Source organism: Rhipicephalus sanguineus, chromosome 1, assembly GCF_013339695.2.
Source record: "Rhipicephalus sanguineus isolate Rsan-2018 chromosome 1, BIME_Rsan_1.4, whole genome shotgun sequence".
Classification (NCBI taxonomy): Eukaryota; Metazoa; Arthropoda; class Arachnida; order Ixodida; family Ixodidae; genus Rhipicephalus; species Rhipicephalus sanguineus.
The window spans coordinates 17426891-17451359 of NC_051176.1; the positions used below are offsets into that span (position 1 = coordinate 17426891).

Genomic DNA, 24469 nt, shown 5'->3' on the forward strand with positions numbered 1-24469 from the left:
TAATCATGATCACGTAATGACGTCACCAAGACGTCAGATATCGCCAAAATTCGTAGCGCCATCATGACATCATGATGGTGTCACATAACGGGACGTCACGTGATGACGTCATCACCTGACATATTTGCTTTTCACTGCCTCTGTGATGGGTGGGCCACTTACACAAGAGCTACTGAAAACTTATATAATCAAAGGTTGTTGCCTGTAACCACCACTTAACCTATTTGTATGACATCACACGTCGTTTGTCATGTGCTTAAAACTCTGAACAACGGAAGTGAACCAAAGGAGCAGGATTCGCTGTGTACCTACATTGCGCTATAAGGCAGACACGGAAGCCCAAACACTGAAGTCAGTGATAGAGAACGGGGTCGGAAGTCATTTTGAGTGCGTCACGGCCATAGAACAGTGAGGTAAACAAATTCTCGCCATATATGCGTATGTAGATATTGATGTCTAGCAGACGACACTAGGAGCAACTGACATGAACGTGCTCCTGACGGCAACTGTGCTCGATTTGGCGGGGCATTTGCTTGAACATTCAGTACAGATTGTTTTATGAACTTTCCCACTAACATTTCAATAACTCGGCCAGAACAGACTGGCCGGCAGCGTCGAGCGGCCTTCACGTAACGAGCGCGCGCGCGCGAAAAGCAGCACCAGAGTGCCTGCGATGACGTACGTCATACGCGAGGGGGCGCTACTTACAGATCTCGCTACTACAGATCTCGCTACTTACAGATCAGCTTTATGGGGATACAATAGGTACGAGGTGCTTCGAGGGCTGTGGAAGGGTGTGATGGTTCCGGGGCTTACGTTTGGCAACTCAGTGGTGTGCATGAAGTCAGAGGTGCAATCAGGAATGGATGTAAATCAAAGGACGGTGGGCCGCCTCGCGTTGGGCGCTCACGGGAAGACGACAAATGAGGCGGTAAAGGGTGATATGGGATGGACAGGCTTTCAAGTGAGGGAAGCGCAGAGCAAAATGAGATTCGAAGAGAGGCTGAGGAAAATGAAGGATGGGCAGAGAAGGTTTTCAGGTATTTGTATAGAAAAAGCGTTGACACGCAGTGGAGAAAAAGAACTAGGAGGCTCGCCAGTAAATATACGGCTGGCAGTGCGGGCGATATGGCAACAAGGAGCATTAAGCGGAAGGTCAGAGAGGCGGAGAGGACTTATTGGATGACAGCGATGGAAAAGAAGCCGGTTCTGAGTAACTACCGAAAAGGAAAAAACGAAATAAGGAGGGAAAGGTTTTATGATAATTCAAGGGGAAGCGCTTTACTGTTTGAAGCAAGGTCGGGGTGCCTTAGAACGCGTAGTTATAAAGCGAGATTCAGTAACGAAGAAGAACAATGTACATGCTGCGGGGGAACTAAGGAAACGATGGAACATGTACTGATTGAATGTGGCGATATTCACCCAGGTATACGTGTGGGCACGAGTCTACGTGAAGCCTTGGGTTTTAGGGACAACAATGGAAAGCTGAACACGCCTGCGATAGAAATAAGTAAGAGACGGTTAGAGCATTGGTGGCAGAAAAGTAGAGATAAAGTACAAAAATAAATAATTGGGGAAAAAAAAGGTCATTCTGCCTTAAGAGGCAGAGAGATGGACCGTGAATTTATATTTTTTGGTATAATAACATAGATTTAATCAATGTAGATAAGGCATTAGGACAACATGAAACAAGGAAATCTTTTTTTTCTTTTCTTTTATTTTTCGCCTTCGAGCCTGGTGGCAGACATATCACCGCCCCGTTATAAAGGGGACGCTCATAGCATCCATCCATCCATCCGGGGCGAATATTCAGGATGCCACTTGCATAGGTGGCGAAAAGTCTACGTTATTTTGTGAATACTTGTGTTAAGTCGGAGTAAACCTTTTACAAACGCTAAGTTCCGGACAAACTGGATATCGTTCTGGATATCGATGTTTGATATCACGTCGACAGGATCGATGAAGTTTAATATAAGCCAAGTACGAGCCACCTTTAGCACGATGCGCAGCTTACCGTATACGGATAGACCCAGTCACGCTGGACCCGGCATACGTTGCGGGATGCATTTCCCTATTCGCAACTTTCACGGCCTATAGGTGGCGCGACTGTACATCCAACATGGCGGTCGTTGAGATTATCGGCCCGCTGCAGACGATTTAGGAACGTACATGTAAACGAAAAAAAAAAATGTGTTGCCCTTCGAGACCGAAGCACAAGAACCACTTGAGGCATGTGCGATTATCGGAAATACGATTTTATTGCGCTTTCTTGGTAAAAAAGAGAAAAAAAAAACCAGCGGAATGCCACAATAGGTCGACAAGCAGCGAATGAAACCAGCGCAAGACGCAATTTTCACGTTTAGGAAGGGACGTTTCTGTTATCATCCTACGCTTCCGGTGTTTATGAGAAGTGCAATAAGTAACATCGTACGGGACAGGGGCGAAAAAACAGCGCCATCAGCAAGTAATACAGAACAAAAAGCGCTGGAGATGTGAAGGTCACGGAGGCACTTCACAGCCACTTCAGACGTGGAATGGTGCAATGGACGCTTTGAAAGCGGACTTTTCAATATATTCTAGAGGCGGAACGCATTCCTTATATCAGTTCTGGTACTGTCTGCACAGCGACTGTGTCGAGCGGAGGAACGAAGCGCGAGAAAGGTGATATGAGGTAGTAGACATATACTCAAACACAAAATGGGATTCTGCATACATTCATGGGCCTTGGTTATTTGCTTGCGAAGTTTAGCCCGCTTAACCACTCACGGCTTTTCGAGGCGCTAATATGAAGGGGAGGCTTTTGCTTTGCCTCCCGCTGTACGCTGTGAGCACCGAGGCCCGCAGTAAAATCAGTTGCCTTTTTCTTTTATTTTCCGTTCACATTGAGGCACCGAAAGTGTCACGTATCGAGACCGCGCACACCGTCGCAAAACGACCCCAAACGAGACAAAACAAGTGGCAACATTCCCTGACTCAAGCGGGTCCAACATTTCAATAATCTCAACAGAGCTTCCGGCGGCCACTGCTCGGCGGCGCCACGGTACCTGGAAGTTGCGAATACGGTAAAGTCCGCTGATCTGCACTGTTCAGTCGGTACGTTATTACCGTACAGTACCCTCCGTGTGATAAACCGCCACTGCTAGCACTCCAATGTCGAGATGTTCGATCCTAGTGCTTAGTGAGGTCGTACCTAGACAGTGTGCAGCACACAACGCTTGCCCCATCGATCGCATGGCCGCCCACAGGGAACTGACATTCGCACGCCCAACCAACGAAGCGTGGCCAAACAGACGCGACCATTGCCTTGAGGACAGCTGTAGTGGCACCATAAATAACGTCACACACAATGTTGCCAATAATTGCCAGGTGGGGGATTCAAGGCAATGAATAAAATTCATTTGTACACAATCTTCGTATTTCTTGAGCCTGTAATTTGGGATGAATGGCGGAAACGCGCAAAGAAACGTAACCAGCGAATTTTATTGAGATGCACTGACCTAGAAAAATTGCCGTAAGTTAGGTTCTGTTTGGTTCTTCCACTCGCCTCGCTGGTTGCGCGACATTTGCTGCTGCCGCCAAGGAAGCCGAAGACGAGAACTTTCATCTGCTGGCACCTTAAGGAAACGACCGCTCCAACATCATATGGATAGAGACGTTTTATTTGTTTCTCTTCCCCCCTCACTGTCGCTGCACCCCTGGTTTTATTCCCTATCTCTCCATTCAAACACTCTTACAGTCCAATCGGAATGCAGGAATAACTCTCTCCTCGATTCCTGGTCGGCTGCCGTTGAAAGTACCAGGCCCGGATTCCTCCTCGCCACCTCCTCGAAGAACCACCGCCTCTCGCCCACTCGTCGGTTCGCCATCACCGCTCAGCATCCCTTCACCCCGGTTCCCAGAATATTCGGCGTCAGGCGTTGGCGGGTCGTGGGAAAGCACCTCCGAGTACGTGCCTGCAATGCTGTGCTGACAGGTCATCAATACAATTGGCCCGTGCATCAATGCCGCCGCTGCCGCTGATTTTGGTTGCCACCGCGGATGCGCAAGTGCACCCTCCACCCTTGCAGCCTGACTCGGCCATTGTCTCCTGTAAGGCACCATAATTGAACCCCTCGGGAGACGTGAGTCTTCGCGTCCTTTATGGCCAGCAGACAGTCTTCGTTCCGCCATCCGGTGGCCCCGCTTCCAGCTTGGCGTGGGAACGCCGGCCGCGGGGCGGGTAGCAATATGAAGGTATTCGGCGAACGCACGAAGTTCGAACCCAGCACCGTAGTTGGCCTTTAAAGGGGGCCAACTCTGTTAGAAGTAATAATCGAAAGACCTCACTATCAGTTTATTTTCTCACGAATCGATTGCCCCGAAAATTTCGCGAGTCCGACAAGAACGAGCGAAGTTACAGGGATTTGTCGCACGCTTTAAGCGTCTCTCCTCTCGTTCCAGTGAGCGCGCTGAAAGCTACGCAGGGGGGATTACAAGGAGCTACGCCCTTACGCCAGCGCACGTGATGACCTTGAGAACTTGCTTTTCTAGTTTTCTGTGAACGCACAGCTCACTTTCAGTGGGATCACGAGCGCGATGGTGCATCGTGTAGTTTTGGCACTGAGAGCGCGGCGCTAGCCGCCGGTACGTTCTGGCACACGGCGGGGGCCACGGAAACTTGCGATAGCAATTATATGGAGGAAGCTCTCACCACCCCCAATTCCGGTCACCTCTCTCGTCCACCTGAACCTGCGCCGCCGGTACGTTGACGCACAGCAGTTTTGGAAGTGTCCGTTACAGTGCGCTTCCAAGAAAATATAATTCAAAAGTTCTTGTACCAACGCGATTAAACCATACCGGTTGCTGGAACGCTGGCCACACGCACTTCGAGTGGGGTCTGGTTCCTAGGGAGTATTAATGGAGGATTTCGGCATGAAGAAAATAATGAAGTAACATTTTAAAATAATTTTTTAGAGCCTCATGACATTTCCTCAACGGAAATTTCGCTTATTTTATCGTGGTTGCGACAATTTATTGGTGGCACTATACTATTAACGTTACCTCTTGCTAAGCTTTGGAAACGGGAAGTAAGCAAAAAGCGTTGACGCAATTGCGCAAAGAATCACACGGACTGGTCAAGAGCAAGACAACGCTAACAGACAATTTATTGCACGCGGTGTATACGACACCACGCAAAGGGAGAGGGTAACACGCAATCCAAATCAGCCAGGCCGCTGTTTCCTACCACTAGCCCATCAGTCTGTGCTTGTAAACCAGAAATAGAATTTATGCTCTCTACTACAATACACAACACCAAAGTTGCTAAACATGATAGAATCACACGAAAGAGCAAGGATTTACTTAGTCGATTTGCGTTCAAATGATTTGGTAGTGCTTTTCAGATGGTAGCAGCATAACTTTCCTTGACAAGCATCTGTGGACGCAAACACGTATCTTTTGCAAAGGCAGCTTCTCAATACAGAGCTACAGCACATTGTAATTTGTAATAGACCAGTAAAATGGGTAGCCGCTATCTGAAGTACATGCTCAGAACTATAATGTTCTTCGAATATATATAATTAATAATATATTTTTATGAAACAGTAATTGTTGTACTTTAGTTTTTTCCACTGCTTAATTTTTTTTGTTTGGACAATCCTCGGCTTGGTCCATCACAGTGGCATGGTAGTTACGGTGCTCGACTGCTGACCTGAATATCGCGGTTTCGATCCCGCCCGTCCGCATTTTGATGGAGGCGAAATGCAAGAGGCCCGGGTACTGTGCGATGTCAGTGCACGTAAAATAACACCAGATGATCGAAAGTTCTGAAATCCACGGCGTGCCTCATAATCATATCGTGGTTTGGGCACATAAAACCCCACCGATTAATTATATTCGGCTCAAAGTGAGAGTTTTTTGTTAAGATTGTCTAACACAGAAATTGTTTTTGAGCACGGGTAATTCATTTTGATGAGAAGTCATTGAATAAAACTTGAGCCAACGTGCCAAAAGCACTTGTCTTGACCATGACAGCAACTAGACAAGTGCCCTTAACATAACATTGGTTCTGCCGGCATTCATAGTACGTCTTCTCATCAATCCAAGTTCTCTATCTGTAATCTAAATGTTTGTTGTTCGAACCGCAGGAAAGTAAGCTTACGCACACCTACCCTGGCCCACGCAGTGACAACCGACCCCGTATCGTCAGGGACCATGTGTGTAAAACGTGAGGATGTGCGTGATTTTCATTTCTGTGTATCGTTATTAACGCGTTAAAGAGTTCCTTTCGCAGAAATTGCGGCGTCGTTGGTTGTGAGCGAAAAATCGAGAACAGTGCAGTTAAAGGAAATAATAAAAACGTTGGTCCGAGTGATAATCGAACCCAGGCAGTCTGCGTGGCAAGCAGGTGTTCTACCACAGAGCGACGCTATTGCTTGAAACTTATTAGGGAAAGAACACTATATGAATGTCATGTAGTGGAAGGAGTCTCCTTAAGCGGGTATGGTAGGGTAAATGGTATATGTCAGTTTTAACGTAATATTTTAGAAATGGCTGCAAGTGTTCACATAAAATTTCACGTGCTCACAATGTATGCCAGTGCGTATCACTTGACACCCTTTTTTATGCCTAGGTTGCTTATCCTTCCTGTGGCCTAGGGCCAAATTTTAGAGTGTGTTCAATTATTCAATGTACCTTTTCTCGGCAACCACCGAAAGGAATCTAATGATATTAAGCCGTGTTATTCTATAGACCAGTAGGTTACATCTGAACTAAAAAAATAGGACATCATTATAGGAGCTTTTGTGAAAAAAAAAATAAAATTACTACATGCACAAAGCCACAGAGGGTACATGTTGTGGTGTAATTTTTTTACAGGTTCAATTTTCATAAAATCTGCACTATTTTTAGTTCTGATTATTTCGAACTTGTTGTAGCACATGCACGCAAAATTTCATTGGAATCGATTCAATACTTTTTGAGAAAAGGTACATTGAATTTGAGAAATTTGTAAAAAACGCCATTTGAGAAAAACGAAGTTTTATGAGCACATACTGCTTACGGTTGCTCAAAATGCCCCAGAAGAGTACAAATTAGTGTTGGCTTTTTTCGTGCTGTCTCCAAAACCCTTCTTGGTGTTCCTTCTTTTTCGTCGCGTTTCCTTGCTTTCGACAGAGTCATAGAACTCTGCCCTGTCCACACGCTCTTTGTCCATCCTGTTGAGGGCATTATCACAAAACACACCTGGAACGATTCCAAGGGCCTCCAGAACAGCTTTTCGTGCGGAATTACCGTCATTGTAGTAGGCTACAGCATCGTTTGTAGCGGTCTTCAGTGTGTCAGCACTGACAAATGTCGTCTTAGGACAGCGACACCAGATGAGTTGGTTAAGGGACTCGTTGGTGTTCTGTGTTTTTCCGTGAAGGCATTTGTTCAAAAGTCCTGGATCACACAACGCCTTGAACACCGGCTTGATGACGTCCATTATAGCTTCAGGAATGCAGTTTTTGTGGCGGTAAATCTCCTGGTTTCCCTCAACAAGGCTGCGGTTATAGCCACACCATGAAGATGACCCCTTTGGGCAAAGTCCGTGGTTTGGCTTGGCGTCTGTTGATAACTTGTGATAGCCCATACAGCTCGTCTCATATTCTCCAAACTGTCTGTATTTTCCCGAATAGCTTTGCCATAGTAAACCTGAAGGGAGTCTATGTCTCTTTCTGAGAGGCGTCCTTTCCCGGAGAGTGGCAGACCGTCGGCGAGCTTTTTCCCCTTGAGATTATTCTTTATGTTCCTGAGCCTGGTGCCCATTCGCTTCTGGACGTGTCCTACATATTCGTGTTTTTCTATGGCCTTCTCGTAGGGCTGTGAGTCTCTGACGGCAATGTACGCCTTGCTTACTCCATCACCAATGTATGTAGTGTACATTAGTTGATGTTTTTCCACAGAGCGTCCAAAGATCTTTACAGCGCCAGCAGATTCCATTCCACCAGATGGTCCATTGTAGGTAATTTTACATTCACCCATGTTAACATCTGTGTGAAGGTTGCGGGCACACAAGTGGCAAAACTTAGATTCTACTTCAAAGTCGAGCACTTTCCCTGTGTCAGCCGATATTGCTGCTACGACACCATGCAGTGAAGAATAACCGCGCTTCATCCATGTGCCATCCACTGTCACCGCAGTTTCCAGTTCCCCCTCTGGGGTGGATGCCTCTTTCTTCAGTTCTTCGGCAGCTTTTGCCATACTGTTGTTCACGGCGGTTGTGGATGCGTCAAGGAGTCTCGCATTGTACGACGCAAACTTTGTTGGCGGTGGCGGCATATTGAGCACAGCACACATAATGCGACCAGATGTCAATCCTTTTCCGCAGGTGCGAAGGGCATAAACGAACCTTTGGTTTACTTCAAATACGTTGCCGGAACTGCGCCTGGATGTCTCGAATATATTTTGAGCATCGCAATCGCTGCAAGTAGCGTTTATGAAAGATGCCAAACCATTTCGCCTGTCAGTTGCTTCTTTCAATTGTATTGTTCCCTTCTTGCACTTTTTACACACAACGATATCCTCAAGGAAGCTGCGGAGAAGATCCAAGTCGATTAGACGGTAGCCAGTCGTACTTCCGTCTTCTACATTGAAGTTTGCAACACCAATTTTTTCACCAAGTTTCATTCGGCTAGCGCTTCGCCGTGCTGGTTTCTCGGTGCTCTTTTCCCTAGTGAAGCGATTACCTTTAAATGTTCTCTTTCTGGTCCATTTGCTGGATGATCGTGCCATCTCCACTGTAATAATTTTGAAAAGCGAGGCAGAGCTGAGCGCAAGCGGGTTGGTGAAAACAAAAGCATGCAAAGGCAGACAAAACACGCTACAAAAGCAACCCTAGCGGCGGATCTGTGAAATAAGTAAGTATTTACAACAATCGATAATGTAATAATATGCATACTTACTACTAACACCCACAAAACAAAAAAGACGCACCAAAATAAAGGAAAACAACCATAAACAAACCGTCCTCTGAGGGCCCTCCGCCATTTTTAAACACCAGGGCGCGTGGCGTACTTTGGCGCGGTATTTAAACGGCTTGGAGCGGCCGCTCGACGTGGAGCTTCCGCAGGTTTGTTCCTCAGAGTGCAGTGGATTTTTCGGTGTCAAAATTGCAAATTCGATTTTTTGGGGGGTTTACCCTACCATACCCCCTTAAGCATGTAATATTGCTTGGCAGAAGCGTAGAATCGCATCAGGCGTCAAAACATGTGAACTGCACAACGAGTGGGTGCTTTAAATGCCCACCCATTACAAGGTGCTCAGACATATTTAACGATCAGCTGCAAAAGCATCAACAAAGTGAGCAGCTGAGTAGTGGGCACTAAACAATTGTACTTGCAGTAGTCATTCTAGGATTGTTTGAAACGGCCACTGTTACGTACACAGTCGTTCGTTTCCTTACTGTACGGTTGAGCCATGCACCAAGAACAGAAACTAGGCTAGCAGTTGAGAAGGCGATGCGCACGGGGCCCCATTGCGCTATCGCGTTCTGCTCTTGAACGCGAAGCTCAAGCGTCTTCCAATTTTTCAGATGTGAAGCAGCTTAAGGCGAGGGCTTTGTCCATCCCTCCCGCGGAGTCCACATCCGCACTGCACATGCGCGCCCCCTCCCCCTCTCTCTCCTCTCCTACGCTCCCCTCCTCTCGCGCGTCTCATTCTCTCCTGCGCAACGCCGCGATGAGCGCCCTCCTACGCTCCCCCCTCTCGCGCGCCTCTTTTTCTCCTGCGCAACGCCGCGATGAGCGCCCTCCTACGCTCCCCCCTCTCGCGCGCCTCTTTTTCTCCTGCGCAACGCCGCGATGAGCGCCCTCCTACGTCCCCCCCTCTCGCGCGCCTCTTTTTCTCCTGCGCAACGCCGCGATGAGCGCCCTCCTACGCTCCCCCCTCTCGCGCGCCTCTTTTTCTCCTGCGCAACGCCGCGATGAGCGCCCTCCTACGCTCCCCCCTCTCGCGCGCCTCTTTTTCTCCTGCGCAACGCCGCGATGAGCGCCCTCCTACGCTCCCCCCTCTCGCGCGCCTCTTTTTCTCCTGCGCAACGCCGCGATGAGCGCCCTCCTACGCTCCCCCCTCTCGCGCGCCTCTTTTTCTCCTGCGCAACGCCGCGATGAGCGCCCTCCTACGTTCCCCCCTCTCGCGCGCCTCTTTTTCTCCTGCGCAACGCCGCGATGAGCGCCCTCCTACGCTCCCCCCTCTCGCGCGCCTCTTTTTCTCCTGCGCAACGCCGCGATGAGCGCCCTCCTACGCTCCCCCCTCTCGCGCGCCTCTTTTTCTCCTGCGCAACGCCGCGATGAGCGCCCTCCTACGCTCCCCCCTCTCGCGCGCCTCTTTTTCTCCTGCGCAACGCCGCGATGAGCGCCCTGCTACGCTCCCCCCTCTCGCGCGCCTCTTTTCTCCTGCGCAACGCCGCGATGAGCGCCCTCCTACGTTCCCCCCTCCCGCGCGCCTCTTTTTCTCCTGCGCAACGCCGCGATGGGCGCCCTCCTACGCTCCCCCCTCTCGCGCGCCTCTTGTTCTCCTGCGCAACGCCGCGATGAGCGCCCTCCTACGCTCCCCCCCCTCTCGCGCGCCTCTTTTTCTCCTGCGCAACGCCGCGATGAGCGCCCTCCTACGCTCCCCCCCTCTCGCGCGCCCTTGACACTACACTTCACCGACCACAAGGCCGTCGTCTTCAAAGCGCCGCGTGCACCGACGCTAGGAATCGCATACGGTCTCTGAATAAAGACGCAACCACCACGTACAAAACGCCTCTCTCCTATTTCACTATTTTCAATACATTCTCATTCGTCCTCTCAATAAACTACACCGTCTCCCGCTCAAGCGAACCATCTGTGATAATATATGGTGCGCGCGGGTTTCAAATAGGCAAAAACAAAACAGTGCGCCACGCGGTGGCGACTTTTGCGGCCTTCTGAAACTGTGCGCCGCGCGGGGGCGAATCGCGTATGTGCCGTGCGAAGGCGAAGAGGACCGCGATCGTGTGCGCGGCGTGCCTCGAGACAGCGTGAGCAGTGCGTGGGCCGTGCGCGTGGGCCGTGCGCGAGAGACAGGCACACTCAGGGTTCGGGCCCACAAGCACGCATAAGCCTAGGGCGGTAACCGTGGAGCGGGTCACTTGGACGCAAAGTGCCGGCAGTAACGGCCGCGGAGTAGACATCCGTGACTTCACGCGGCCAGACCAAGCACCGAGCTACGGCATCGAGAGACGGTCTACGCACGACGCCTTCAACTCCGCAACCTCATCGGCTCCGACAGCAAACTGCACGCCACTGCTTGACTATTTCGCGTAGCAGCGATCATGTCGCATGCAACTGTTTTCACTATTCGTTCAGTCCTTTTGAGTGTACAAAGACGTCTTACGTGTGCTTGTTGCCCTGCGTGCTGCGTTGTTCTTTCTGGAGCGAATCTTGAACCCAAGCATAACATCACGCCATCTCCCGCTGCTTCGCATACACACATGATTGCCTTTAGCGGGAGATGGTGTAACTTTTTTTTAATATTTCATGCACTGGACATTGAATGATGAATGTGGACTGTGCGAAAATTACGCTTTTCCCACATGAGCACAAGATGGAGAGGAAATGTGCAAAAGTGGACGCTAAAGTGGTTATAGTGCTCACTGCTTTCAAAGCACGATCCGTTGCAGGTAAGCAAGCACAAGCAGCACCGCAGCCAAAGCAAGCCAGCAGATTGCACCGAAGAAAGTGTTAACTCATGTCAACGCGCGGTGAGACTAAATGGAGGTATGACAGGATTACATTCATGAAGATGGTTACGCTATGAAAAGTCTCTGCATTGTATCGTTTGTAGACAGGCTGTATCTAAGACCAAATTTTCTGAAAACCACAATTCAGTTTTGTTTGCTCGTTCTCTGAAATGTACTACCATTGGTATTAAACTACTGTCTAAATGCTTCGAAACTTGGCACACGATGGCATGTAACACAGTCTGCACTTCTGTTTTGGGAACATAAAGTGATTTCTTTAATCGAAATAAAAAACTGCTACTTTAATATATTTTGACTATAATATATTAAAGATATAGCTCTACGCCTACGCGTTCAAACCTTGAGAACGGCAACCTTCAAACTCAGCAAAGGTCATGCCATCGTCTCTGAGCTGCGTGAGTGCCGCTGAAAATTCTTTACACATACACCCACTATATGGCGCAATGTTCTCGCCGATGAGTTCGCGCCGACGTTTCTCCGGCGTATCAACGCGTTGATTACGTGCTTCATTCCACGCACATCACGTGTCGTCGGCGTGCCGGGCAAAGAGCTTGAGCGAAATGCTAGTGTGGCGCGAAAACGAACAGCGTCTCAAGGTCAGTCTTTCGTGACGACCCCCAGAGGCGCTTGTTGCATCCAAGTTCCCGGCGCCAAGCATTGCCTGCGTTGTGGTGCAATCGTAGATGCGGTAGCTGCTGCTACAAAAGCGGCTGTCTGGCAGCCGCTTCTCCAGAACCAGGCAGCTCACAACGTGGAGGCTCACAAGCTGTCGCTCGACAAACTTCGTTTAACCGCGTTCAACCACTGCAATTTTTTTTCTAAAGAAGCTTACAAGCCTAAGTAACAGGAAATTCCCTTTGGTTAGTCATAGTATCTGAGGAAATAGCGAAATTTGGGCTTGTATTAGTCCCCATCTACGAAAATACAAAGAACGTATAAATAAATGCAAGCGTACTTGCATGGAAGAAAACCACCCTACCTAAACAGAAGCATCGCGAAACCTATTAAGAGACAGGTAGGATTGTAAATGCTATTTGAGGTCGTGCTTTCGGCAACGAATATAAACGAGAAAGTGTAGCAATCTGCGTCTTTTCACTAAAGCAGTTCTCAAGGATTGCGTGCAACATTGAAGTTCTAACGCATTTTAGAAGCAGTATCGTTTTCTTTTTTCACGCCTCCTCGGGTTTCAGATCATAGAGCCAGCCTACCTGTCTAGTCTCTCTGCATCGTTGAAAGTGTCAGGCAGTGGCTTGTTCAGTGTTTCTGGCAAGAGAAGGCTGAGACTGGCAGAGATGAGCAGAAACAGCACCGGGAAAACAAACTGAATGGCTGGATACGTGACTTCTGCCTGCGTGGAAAGAGAATGAATGACGAGTGACGGAAAGTGATACCTTTCGTTTTGCCCCCCCCTCCGTGGTGGTTTAGTGGTTATGGTGCTCGACTGCTGACCCGAAGGTGGCGGGGTGGGATCCCGGCCGCATTTCGATGGAGTTGAAATGCTTGATGTCCGTGTACTTAGATTTAGGCGCACGATCCCTCCACTACGCGTCCCTCATAATGATATAATGATTCACGGGCGGAAAACCCCAACACTTATTACCTCTGGTTCTGCACGAATGTGCTATTGTCAGGCTATCTTGACTGCCCGCATACAGAAAAATAAACTCTCATCAAATGTTATGTTGGAAGTTTATTGGTGAGATTTTTGTTTGAATTATGGCGGCAGTAGCAGCAACGTGTGACACAAGCACACGTACCCTCATCGTCAGTAGCTCTCACGAGGCCAAGGCAATGTTAAAAGGTGAATGCACATCGAACATATCCAACGAATATCCAAATTCAACCTACTCCTTGATGTCACGGTGGCGTTTTGAGGCCAAGAATATCTAATTGTGATGTCTAATAGTCCAGGCAGCAGCTCATTGTACATTTTGGCACATGCCCAGTAGTGACCTCAGTAGTCTACTCATGGCATACTCAGCCAGGTGGTGAGAGATTAAGCTCATTACTCCACTATACAAGGGGAGTGAACGTTGTCATCGCCAATTTTTCGGTCGTGCACATGCTATCTATCTATCTATCTATCTATCTATCTATCTATCTATCTATCTATCTATCTATCTATCTATCTATCTATCTATCTATCTATCTATCTATCTATCTATCTATCTATCTATCTATCTATCTATCTATCTATCTATCTATCTATCTATCTATCTATCTATCTATCTATCTATCTATCTATCTATAAAAATCACCGCGAAGCATGTACGTTGTTACAGAAAATGGAATCGGTCGTTTTCGAATGCCCTAACCAAAGCAACTATTCGCACTTTGCTCTAAAGGAATATTGAAAACTTGCAAATCAACTTTAGCTAAACAACCAATTAACCGCACTATAAAAATACCCTAAGGAGCTCCACATGAGGGCATACCTTCTTTGAGCCGCGGTTAACCACTTTGTTCGGGCTCCGGAAATTTCGACCACCTGGGGTTCGTCAACCTCCACCTAAATCTAAGCACACAGGCCTGATTGAAGGGAAGGATGCACGTTAGAAACGTTAATAGACCCCATTTATTACATGCATCCATCGCTTCAGCTATTTCACTATTTCAGAACTTGCTTGCAGTTTTAATTGCAATCGACCTTTCTTGTGTGGCATGGAAAAGTGATGATCGTCAGGCAGGGCGTATGCATTATCAGCGCTCATTCTTCGTGAAATCTTTCTCGGTAAGATGACTGGAAACTGGAGGCTACCTCGACAGCAGCGACGATGAAAGTTTCATGACGAAGGATTGGGTCTGGCTGTTAAGTGAGTTGCCATCTAATAATGAAATGCAGTTTTTGTACGTAAGGTTAAGATTCAACGCGTAGCGCATTTGTCGGCAACACAATCCTAGATTGTGCAAACCAATAATAAAATTTTCGTCGACACACTCTAAATTAGTAAAAAGGCGCATAGCGGCAACCTTTTTGGGTAGTTCCCTTAGAAAGTCGTGTCAGCATGTCACGAAGTTCAGTTTCTTACAGCAGCTAGAGCAGCCAGAAAAGCCGGGTTTCCTAAGGTGGGCAGTCCGCACTCGCACCACCAAAGCAAGGCTGGTGCAGTGGTGGCGCGCTAGATTTTTTTCTATTCTATGGATTCTCTGGCTAGGGAACATCAGATTTGCCCGGCCGATAAAATGGGCTCAGCTTCACATCATCACCATGATCGCGATTATTTCCGTTAGTGAAGCGCTTTCAAAGCATTTTAAAAGAGCCAATTCCCCCAAGAAAAACAAACAAAAAGACACAAAAATGTTTGCAGTTATCCATGTGGAGTTGCTATCACTCTCTGTAAAGTCGTTTTTGCCTCATGGCGCACGCGCGTCCGGCGGATTAGTCGTAGTTAGTTTCACCGCCGAGTAAAAATTGGCGCTCTGGTCGCGCGGTGACGCCGCTTGGCGGGAAGCGATGGTATGCTGGCGCTTGAGGAAGACTTCTTTCTTTTTTGGGGGGTTTGGCGCGGCCGTGGACTGTCAGCTCCCACGGGAGGCCCGTGGGGACGATTCCGTGGCTCCGTTCCACGGGCTCCCGGGGTGGGTCGACCGTGGCGACGCCGCATTCGCGGTACATTGTATTTGTTATGTTGGTAGCCGTTGTAAAAGCAGTTAATAAATGTACACTTGCTCTTTTGTTGCTCAACGGCGTCTACTGTGTCCAGTGGGGGATCAGAAGAGCAGCTGCTGCTCTCAGAACACACCGGACACAGTAGACGCCGTCGAGAAACAAACGAACACGTGTACATTGAATAACTGCATTTACAATGGCGAGCTCGCCAGCCAATTCTAAGAAATAACTGCTAATAAGACCAATAATCTAAACGTATTGCCAATGCAACACACAGAGAACATAACACACACAAAACAAGAGAAGACATACAATGTACCACGAGTGCGGCGTCGAAGACGTTCGGCTCACCCCGGGAGTCCGTGGAATCAAGCAGCAGAATCGTCTCCACGGGCCTCCCGCGGGAGACAACCGTCCACGGTCGCGCCACCCCCCCCCCCCCTCCAAAAAAAAAAGAACAAAGAAACATGGCTGATCCCTCCATCATAGGAATCGGTATAACACGAAAGTGAAACGTGTCTTCACAGAAGTAGTGCTTATTGTGTAGTGATATATGAGAGCTTGTACAATGTCTATTCGTGTTTGGCAGCTATAGCACCGTTTGACGTGGATGCACCCATGTTGACGCCTAGTGGCATGTCTCTATCGCGACGACTAACGCCTCTGATGATGATTAAACCGTTGTGCTAGCTTAAATTGTGAACCTATATTTGGACACAGCGAATCGTGAATCCCGCGTAAAGATGACGTCAACAAGCTCATAACCAACATTGGTACCCGATACGCACTTCAAAACATTGTCAATTAAGGAGAGAAACGACACGGCGTGCGCTTTCTAGTAATGGGTAACCGACGCCTGCGCTCGTGCATACACTGCATCAGCAACACGGGAGGCAGAGGTTCGTAGCTTGAGCCGCAAACGAGTGCGTCCCGCAGGCCTCTGTCTCGCTGCACCAAGGCACGACATTCGCCCGTCGAAATCTTACTTTCTGCAACGCGTATTGCAGCAGTTTTGTTAGTCGGTGCTCTCGCAATAGCAGCAGTCGGCGGCGGATAAATCCCGTTGGTGCATGTGGAAGCCGCACTACTCCGATGAGCCGGCGCGCGCTAACACCAAGCGAAAGGCAAAAAACGCAACTGCGTCTAGGGTGTCTTGGCGACGCCAGCGCGGCCAGTGTCCCTCGCTGGCATTGAGACGCTTTAACCATGACATCTGATATCACGCGCAACCTCGGAGTAAGCGCTAGTAAGGGTCGATCGTGACGCATCATTTCTTTGCACCTCTCACAGACGGCGGCGCCGCCCTGCTCCGCCCCGCCTACCTACACCGCCAATAGAGAGCACCGTGCGAGAGAGAATGTGTGAAAGATGTAAGGCGCGTTCGTGAAGCGTCTAGCATCTGCCTGGATAGCTTAGTCCAACGAAGAAAAACAAAGCCAAGGTAGCTTAGTCGGTTAAAGGGCCCCTCACCAGGCCACATAGCAAATTTTAGTTAGACGCTGGAAGTTGTTGTGTGCCGAATGAAGAGCAGTATGCCGCAAGAATTTTTCAAATCGGTTCATTACGAGCTGAGAAAAACAATAATTTGTAGCGGCGTGAAACCATGATGCGAGGAGGCGAGTTTCAAACCCTTGCCACTCGCCCCGTGTAGCCTTAGCAAGCCAAATCCCTTCCCTACCCTCTTCACTTGACACATACGCATGAACACGTCATGCGCATGCATGGCCACGTGCGCATGACGTGCCCGAGCCAGTCCGAGCACGCGAGCGGCGTTGCAAGGCCGCTACCTTTTTTTTTATGTAGCGGCCGTGGGCGTTGTGCCGGCGTTCGCTGTGGTGTACTGCCTGTTTCTGCGGGACGGGCATGAAAGCTGCGACATTTGTACGGGCACTGGAGTGGCGGTATCATGAGCCAGTGCCGCATTAACGTTTACTTGGACGCGGTAGAATAAATGAGCATAATGAGTGCTCGAACGCACCAGAACATCACTCTCGTTTCCAGGGCTGGCGTCTGCTCGATGCGCTAACCGCGGGGACACGAACGCACGGGAAAGGGAGGCACATTAGCCCCGCATCTCGCTGCAATTCACGAAAAGAAATGAAAAAGACGCACACATTCCTATTGTGTGTCTCATTATTTCTCTCAAGTTTTATTAATCTATTCAAGCAACAAATTATACAAACTACACATGTCGTGTCAAATAATTATCGCAGTGTCACGTGGTACTGTTGGCGACGTCAGAGCACAGTCTTCTACGTAGAGGAGCGACGTCACAGCACTACCATCTACGTAGGGCCATTTTCTCATGTACGTCATCCCCTCATTCTCTAAAGCGCGCGCCCGCGAGAGGAAGGGCAAGCAGCGTTCACCTTGAAATTTGACCCATTTTCGCGGCGCGTAGCGTTGCAAATTTTGGCAGACGTAATCGTAAACGCCCTGTGTATGCATTGCGCTCGTTAGCTCAAAATTGTCAAACCTGGTGAGGGGCCCTTTAAGCGTCGGGCGCTTACCGTCGCGGCCGCAAGGTCGTGGGTTCGATTCCCAGTGGTGGGCTATTTTCTTGGCTTTTTTTTTTCTCACCCGTTGACGTCCATTTTATAAACTTCATATCCGTAACGGATGTACTTGGTGGACCACGGCGTAAAACAGTTTCGTGTTATAAGAGAGAAAGAAGTATTCTTCAAGCGCCAGCGTGACGTTGCTTCCCGCCAAGCGGTGCCACTGCGCCACCGCTCGACCACAGCATCATATCTCGCTCGGCGGTGAAACCAACCATGTCTAATCCGCCGGACGCGCGTGCGCCATGAGGCGAAAACGACTTTACATGGGGTGATTGTACCCCTCCTTTCCACCAACCTTAATCGCCACATGCCTTCTTTTTGTAGATTGTGTAGCTGTTTTGTTTTGCCTGGATATGCCTTGATTTATGGTTAGGGGGGTGTGGGGGTGCTATCACCACCCTGTAAAGTCGTTTTCGCCTCATGGCGCAAGCGCGTCTGGCGGATTAGTCGTAGCTTGACCTCCGAGATTGCGCGCGGGCGGGTTTCTCTCAGGCCGTCCCTATCATCGCGCTCCCAAGCAAAAAAATGTATGGCGCCTCGCGCGCCCGGCTACCGCAAGAAGGCGCGTTTCGTGAGGATTCCGGTGGCAGCGGAGACCGTGGCAGAAAGCAGAGCGCACGGCATACCAGCGTGCACGTTGGCACTTTTTCGCGTGCAAGGAAGGATCAGCGGCCGGATCTTGTGAATGCACTGAAGCCAAGTATTTTCTTTTATTTATTTATTTTATTTATTCAATACTGCGGGCCTTTTCGCGCCTATGCAGGAGAGGGCATACAAAATAAAGTGGACTTAATATTAGGAAAATAAAAAGGAAAAATCGGCAGTGCAAGGTAAGCATAACAGTGACAACAGCAAAAAAAAAACAAAGAAAAAGCAACGGATGAACCATGCATATAAGTATGTCAAGGGTGTAAAAAAGAAAAAAAAACTAGCATACGTGTTCAACACAAATAAGAATGTAGCAATAACAAGGTTATGGCATGTTACTGCATTTATTTTGACCCGATTTACGGAGGAAAGCATTGCAACTGCTCGATTTTCCTGATATGGATCACCTGTAAGTACGCATCAATTCGTCTCTGGAAGTGTGAGAGCGAAAGCTTTGAATGTCCCATACTCGCGGTGACCGTCCGTCCGTGCCCTGGCACGGTGCCAGCTGTGGCCTCTCCCCCTCACACTCTCTCAGCAATCACGTGATGGCACAGTGGCGCATAGCAACAGTTGCGCGTTGCTCCTTCCAACGCGCGTTGCACAGCTGTTGCGCAACGCGGCATGCAGCGGCGGCGTAAGAATGTGGATTCCCCCGATACCATGGCATAGTCAGTCGAATGGCCACAGGAAAATTTCAGCGCACATGTACATGTGTTTTCATTTCGCTATATCTTGAGACAAAGAATGTTACACCGAAAGGGAAATGCACAAACGAAGCAAGCACCGATATTTGTTTTTTGCGATACTGCTTCGAAACGGCCTTAAACAGATAGTAGAACTACCCACTAGAGGCGAGGCTCTACTAGACTTAGTGTTTTTGAATCGACGCCTTGTGGATGACGGTTTTAAAAGCGAAGTCACTCAAGCGATTCCGGATCAGAGAGGAGTTTTGGTTCAGGTTTCTCTTCCGATAAAAAAACCACACATATTGTACACCTCATTTCCAAACTTTGATTGTACGGACGATGCTTCTGTTCTTGATACCCTGAATGAAAAATTTTGATCACTTTGTGCAGCTGAGTGCTTGTAATGATGTCAGTGTTTTGGTCTCGTTTTTCGAAAACCTCATACTCTCATTTAGGAGGTTAATATGGCTCCAGCCAAGTTTAAGAGAGCCCGACGTTTCGGGACCGATTTGGTCCCTTCCTCAGGGGTTGACTGGTTTGGTCATGGAAGCTTCTCCCCGACTTGTTTCAACGCGGCTCTGGATTTCCCTTTCCCTCACGTTCACGGCCTCCGAAACGTGAGGGAAAGGGAAATCCGGAGCCGCGTTGAAACAAGTCGGGGAGAAGCTTCCACGACCACACCAGTCACCCCCTGAGGAAGGGACCGAATCGGTCCCGAAACGTCGGGCTCTCTTAAACTTGGCTGGAGCCATATTAACCTCCTAAATCTTCCACCCAGCCAGACATATTTCTGTCCAAATGTTTACATTTAACTCATACTCTCATGCATTCATCGCTTTGTGCCTGTGAAAACGAAGAAGAAAAACTGTCTAAACCATAGATGACGAGAGATATTTTGCACTTATCACGACGTTTGTGTAGAATACGACGCTCAAAACAGAGTGGGGATCCGACAAAACTGCTCTGTTTAACCAAGTCAAGGAGGAACTTCGAGTTAAACTTAAATCAGCCAAAGACTCTTACTTCAAAGTATCATTACCTAAGCTTCTTCAAAGCAATCCTAAGAAATTTTGGCAATCAATCTTACCATGTGCTGCAAATAATTGTACGTTTTTTGTAATTAATAAGACGTCTACATATAAGCCCGACACAACTGTATCTGCATCTCTTACTTTCAATCTGTTTTTAATCAGGATAACCTCAAAATCCCTCCTTTTGTGTGTAGCACAGCAACAGCAATTAGTGATCTCTGTGTATCTCTTGACGGCATTGTAAATTTAGTGATAAAACTGGATAGTAAGAGGTCCTGTGGTTCTGAGAGTATTTGGAATGCTTTCCTTGTTCGTTACTCCCTTTGGACTAGTCGTTATCTTACAATCATTTTTAACGAATCTTTAGAAACCGCGTATGTTCCTTCCTCGTGGCGACGTACTAAAGTTGCACAAATCAGGTAAGAAACAAATGTTAACTACCGGCCGATTTATCTGACTTGTCACTCCTGTAAGCTATTCGAACACATAATATACAAGCATATAATTGATTACTTAGAAACCAATAGTATACTAAGTGACTGCATGGCTTCCGTCGTGGTGTGAGCACCGTAACTCAGTGGAATTCGCGCGTGACATCGCTAAAGCACTAGATATCGGTACACAAGTTGACGCAATTTTTATAGATCTGTCCAAATCTTTTGACACTGTCGTGCACCATAAACTACTATTTAAGCTCAGCCTCATTCTAAATAATTTTATACTCGTAGACTCCAGTTTTCTGTCAGATCGCTCCCAATATGTACACTACAATGCTTATGAGTCCCCTGTTGCTAATGTTTCCTATGGCGTGCCGCAGGGTACAGTCCCTCTTCTCTTCCTACTTTACATTAGTGACTTGCCACAAACCAAGATGTGTCTATATGCCGATGATTGCGTTCTTTAACACACTATGAACTCTGCGGAAGACCACACAGTTCTTAATGGCGCATTCTCACACTTTTTCTCATGGTGCAATGACTGGTAAATGAGTAGAAACTTCACCAAAACTGTTTCAAGGACATTCACTAGGCGTTTAGCTCCCTCAGTTTTCTCGCACTCTTTCAATAATTCTTCTTTACTTAAAGCACTCGTGCACAAGTATCTAGGGCTTCTATATACTGCCAATCTATCCTGCAGCAAGCATATTGAAACAATATGTAATAAATCACCTCTCGAAATAAAAAGAAATGTAACAAATCATTAAAAAAACTGGGTTATCTTCAGCGCACCCTTCGAGTAGCGCCTCAAGAAACCAAACTGCTCACGTACAAAACACTAATCCGTCTAGTCCTTGTATAAGCAACAATAGTTTGGAATCCATTTCATAAAAACGATATTAACAAGATATAGTCCGTTCAAAAGAAAGCTATTCGTTTTATCTACCGTCGTTACGATAGGAATTTTTCACCCTCTTCGAATATCTCTAATCTCAATCTGACCACTCTGTCAACACGTCGCCACAATGAAAGCTTGAAGTTCATGCATGCCTTGAATAACTCCCCACGCTGTGCCCGCTTAAACCAGTACTTTCAGTTTGCTCAACCTTCCTGTACTCGTAGCTCGCAAAATCTTAATCTCTCGCCACTTAAATCTAGAACTGCAGACATAACTGAATAGCGCAAAAAAACCACAGACAAGGCAGAGACGACAGACAGGACCGAGCGCATACTTCAGCAGTTGAAGTTTTCGCTCCGGCCTGTCTGTCGTCACTACCTTGTCTGTGGTTTCTATTGCGCTATTGAGTCATGTCTGCAGTTAATACGCACCAACTTGCATAACACACGTCTCTAATCTAGGACTGATTTGTACAAATATAGCTACTTTCCTGCAACAGTTGAACGTTGGAATGCTTTGCCTGGGTTTGTTCGTGTTATGCCAATGAGCGATTTTTTGTCTGCGCTTGACATGTCATATTATCGCCACTCCAGTCATAGCCCATGATGGGCTATGACTGGAGTGGCGATATGTATAAATAAAAAAAAAAATAAACCGGCATTAAACTTAGCTTACAAAATGATGAACATATCTATTGTAGGCTCAGGACCAGTAGTTGGCCGGAGCCCTCAGACAGAACACAGAGACGACAAGAAAATAGCTTTACTTTATGAAGGCCCGGCTGCGACTGATCTGTCTTCAGCTGAAGGGCGAGCGCGAGCCCCGTGTGTCATCGCACCCAACCCAATATTCGTTCACTTTTTTTCATCTCGTTCGCCAGCACCTTCATACAATGCAGCCCGCAAACATCGCAGTGCGTTTCCGGCACATGCGGATCTGTTGCAGAGGCATCGCACTTCTAAGTGCTCTAACATAGGAGGCGCATATCTACAGAAAAAAAAGCGCATTTGAGGAAAAATAGGCCCCAGCATGCACTTTGCCTCTCGTACACATTCAACTGACATTTCAGAATGAGTGGGTGGTTACATTAAATCGCAAAACCATTTTTCCTCGACTCACGCAAGCCGCGTCAATAGCGCGGCATCCTTCCGACCCTTACCGACCCTCAGTGGCGAGCGCCGCGGTGCAGAGGTGGAACGGGCCACGCCCACCTCTGAAATTACACTCTCCCCGTGTGATTGGGACGGCCGGAGAGAAACCCGCCGGGTGCACAATCTCGGAGGCCATGGTCGTAGTTACCTTAAAGAGCCGCCGGGTGGCGCTGTGCTCACGTGGTGGAGCCAGCAGCGCCGCGTTACGGCAGCGAGGTTATCCGGGAGCTTGAGGAAAATCTCTCGTTTGGGGTTGGCGCGGCCGTGGACGGACGTCACTCGCGTGATGCCTGTGGGGACGATACCACGGCTCGTTTCCGCGGGCTCCCGGGATGAGTCGGCGACGCCGCATTCGCAGTACATTGTACGTGGTATGTTATCTGTGTGTTTTATTGGCATTATATAAGATCATTTGTCATGTTACTAGTTATTTATAAGATTCGGCTGGCGAGCTTGCCGTTGTAAAAGCAGTTAATAAATGTACACGCGTTCGTTTGTTGCTCCACGGCGTCTACTGTGTCCGGTGTGTTCCAAGAGCAGCGGCTGCTCTTCAGATCCCATATTGGCTGCCCAACGTGGGGCTCTTGGAACATCGGAGCGGTTTGTGACAATTTTTGTTTGAGCCGGATTAGACTAGGCCTAGGGCGAAATTTGATTGCTACCGTCGACAGGCGTCCTTTCTTGAGAGCGAGGTAATCGTTTGCCGTGGCGTGCTTGAACTTCTGGGCGTGCTAAGAGTTCTTTGTTCGCAGATCATTTGCTGTGGCGTGTTTGAACTTAACAGCGCGCTACGTTAACTGCAGACATGACTGAATAGCGCAATAAAAACCACAGACAAGGTAGAGACGACAGACAGGACGGAGCGCAAAGGCTGCTAAAACTTCTTGCTCGCAGATCGTTTGCCCCGGCGTGGTTGAACTTGTCTGAAGTTTGAAGTTTATTTCATTATTTTTGTGGTACATGTATTTACACTTTTAGAGACCCAACAAAATTGTTAAAGGGTCCCTAACGGCATTATAACATCAAAAACTCTAAATGGCAACAGCATGAGAAGGGAATATTTAGTCATCAAAAACACAAGACAGAATGTGGTTTCCTAGGCAATGGTCACCGTTACTAAAGAATAAAAACATGACTGACACGATAATGCGATGTAATTAAAGCAACAGGAATTCATTCTGTAATATGTATAAGTGAGAAAAAGAACATATATGAAAATAATGACTACAATTGGCTATTGCATTATGAATTGATATGAAGCGAATATTTTAGTTCTGCTTAGAAAGAGTGAAGAGTGGGGGCTGTCTTTAGATTAGTAGTAAGGCTATTCCAAATTGTACTGCCTTTAAATTCTAAAGTTTGACGGTCATAATTAGTATTTATTTTAGGTAGTAAAAGTCTGTAGCGTGAAAAACACTCGTTAACTCGAGGTGACAGACGAAGGGAAACTGACAGTAAGGTGAGATACCGTGAAATATTCTGTATATTATAGAAGCAATATTGTAAATAACTAAATTGGGGACACTTAACACATTAGTATTTTGGAACAAGTCATCGCCTCTGATATGAATATCATTAGGCATTATTATGCGAAGAGCTATTTTCTGAATAATTTGTACGGATTTAAGGTGACATTGGTACGTGCAACCCCATATAGCAATGCAGTAGTTTATGTGTGAATGAATGAATGCATAATAAAGA

At 47.7% G+C, this 24469-nt stretch overlaps 1 protein-coding gene across 1 annotated transcript in view; it reads right to left on the bottom strand.

The window, feature by feature from the left end:
• The window catches only part of LOC119389737 (organic cation transporter protein-like), a 282311-nt gene that overhangs the window by 76205 nt on the left and 181637 nt on the right, over positions 1-24469 (bottom strand). The window contains exon 5 of the mRNA XM_037657112.1: positions 12952-13091. Coding sequence (XP_037513040.1) covers positions 12952-13091 — 140 coding nt within the window. The remainder of the gene's footprint in view (positions 1-12951; positions 13092-24469) is intronic.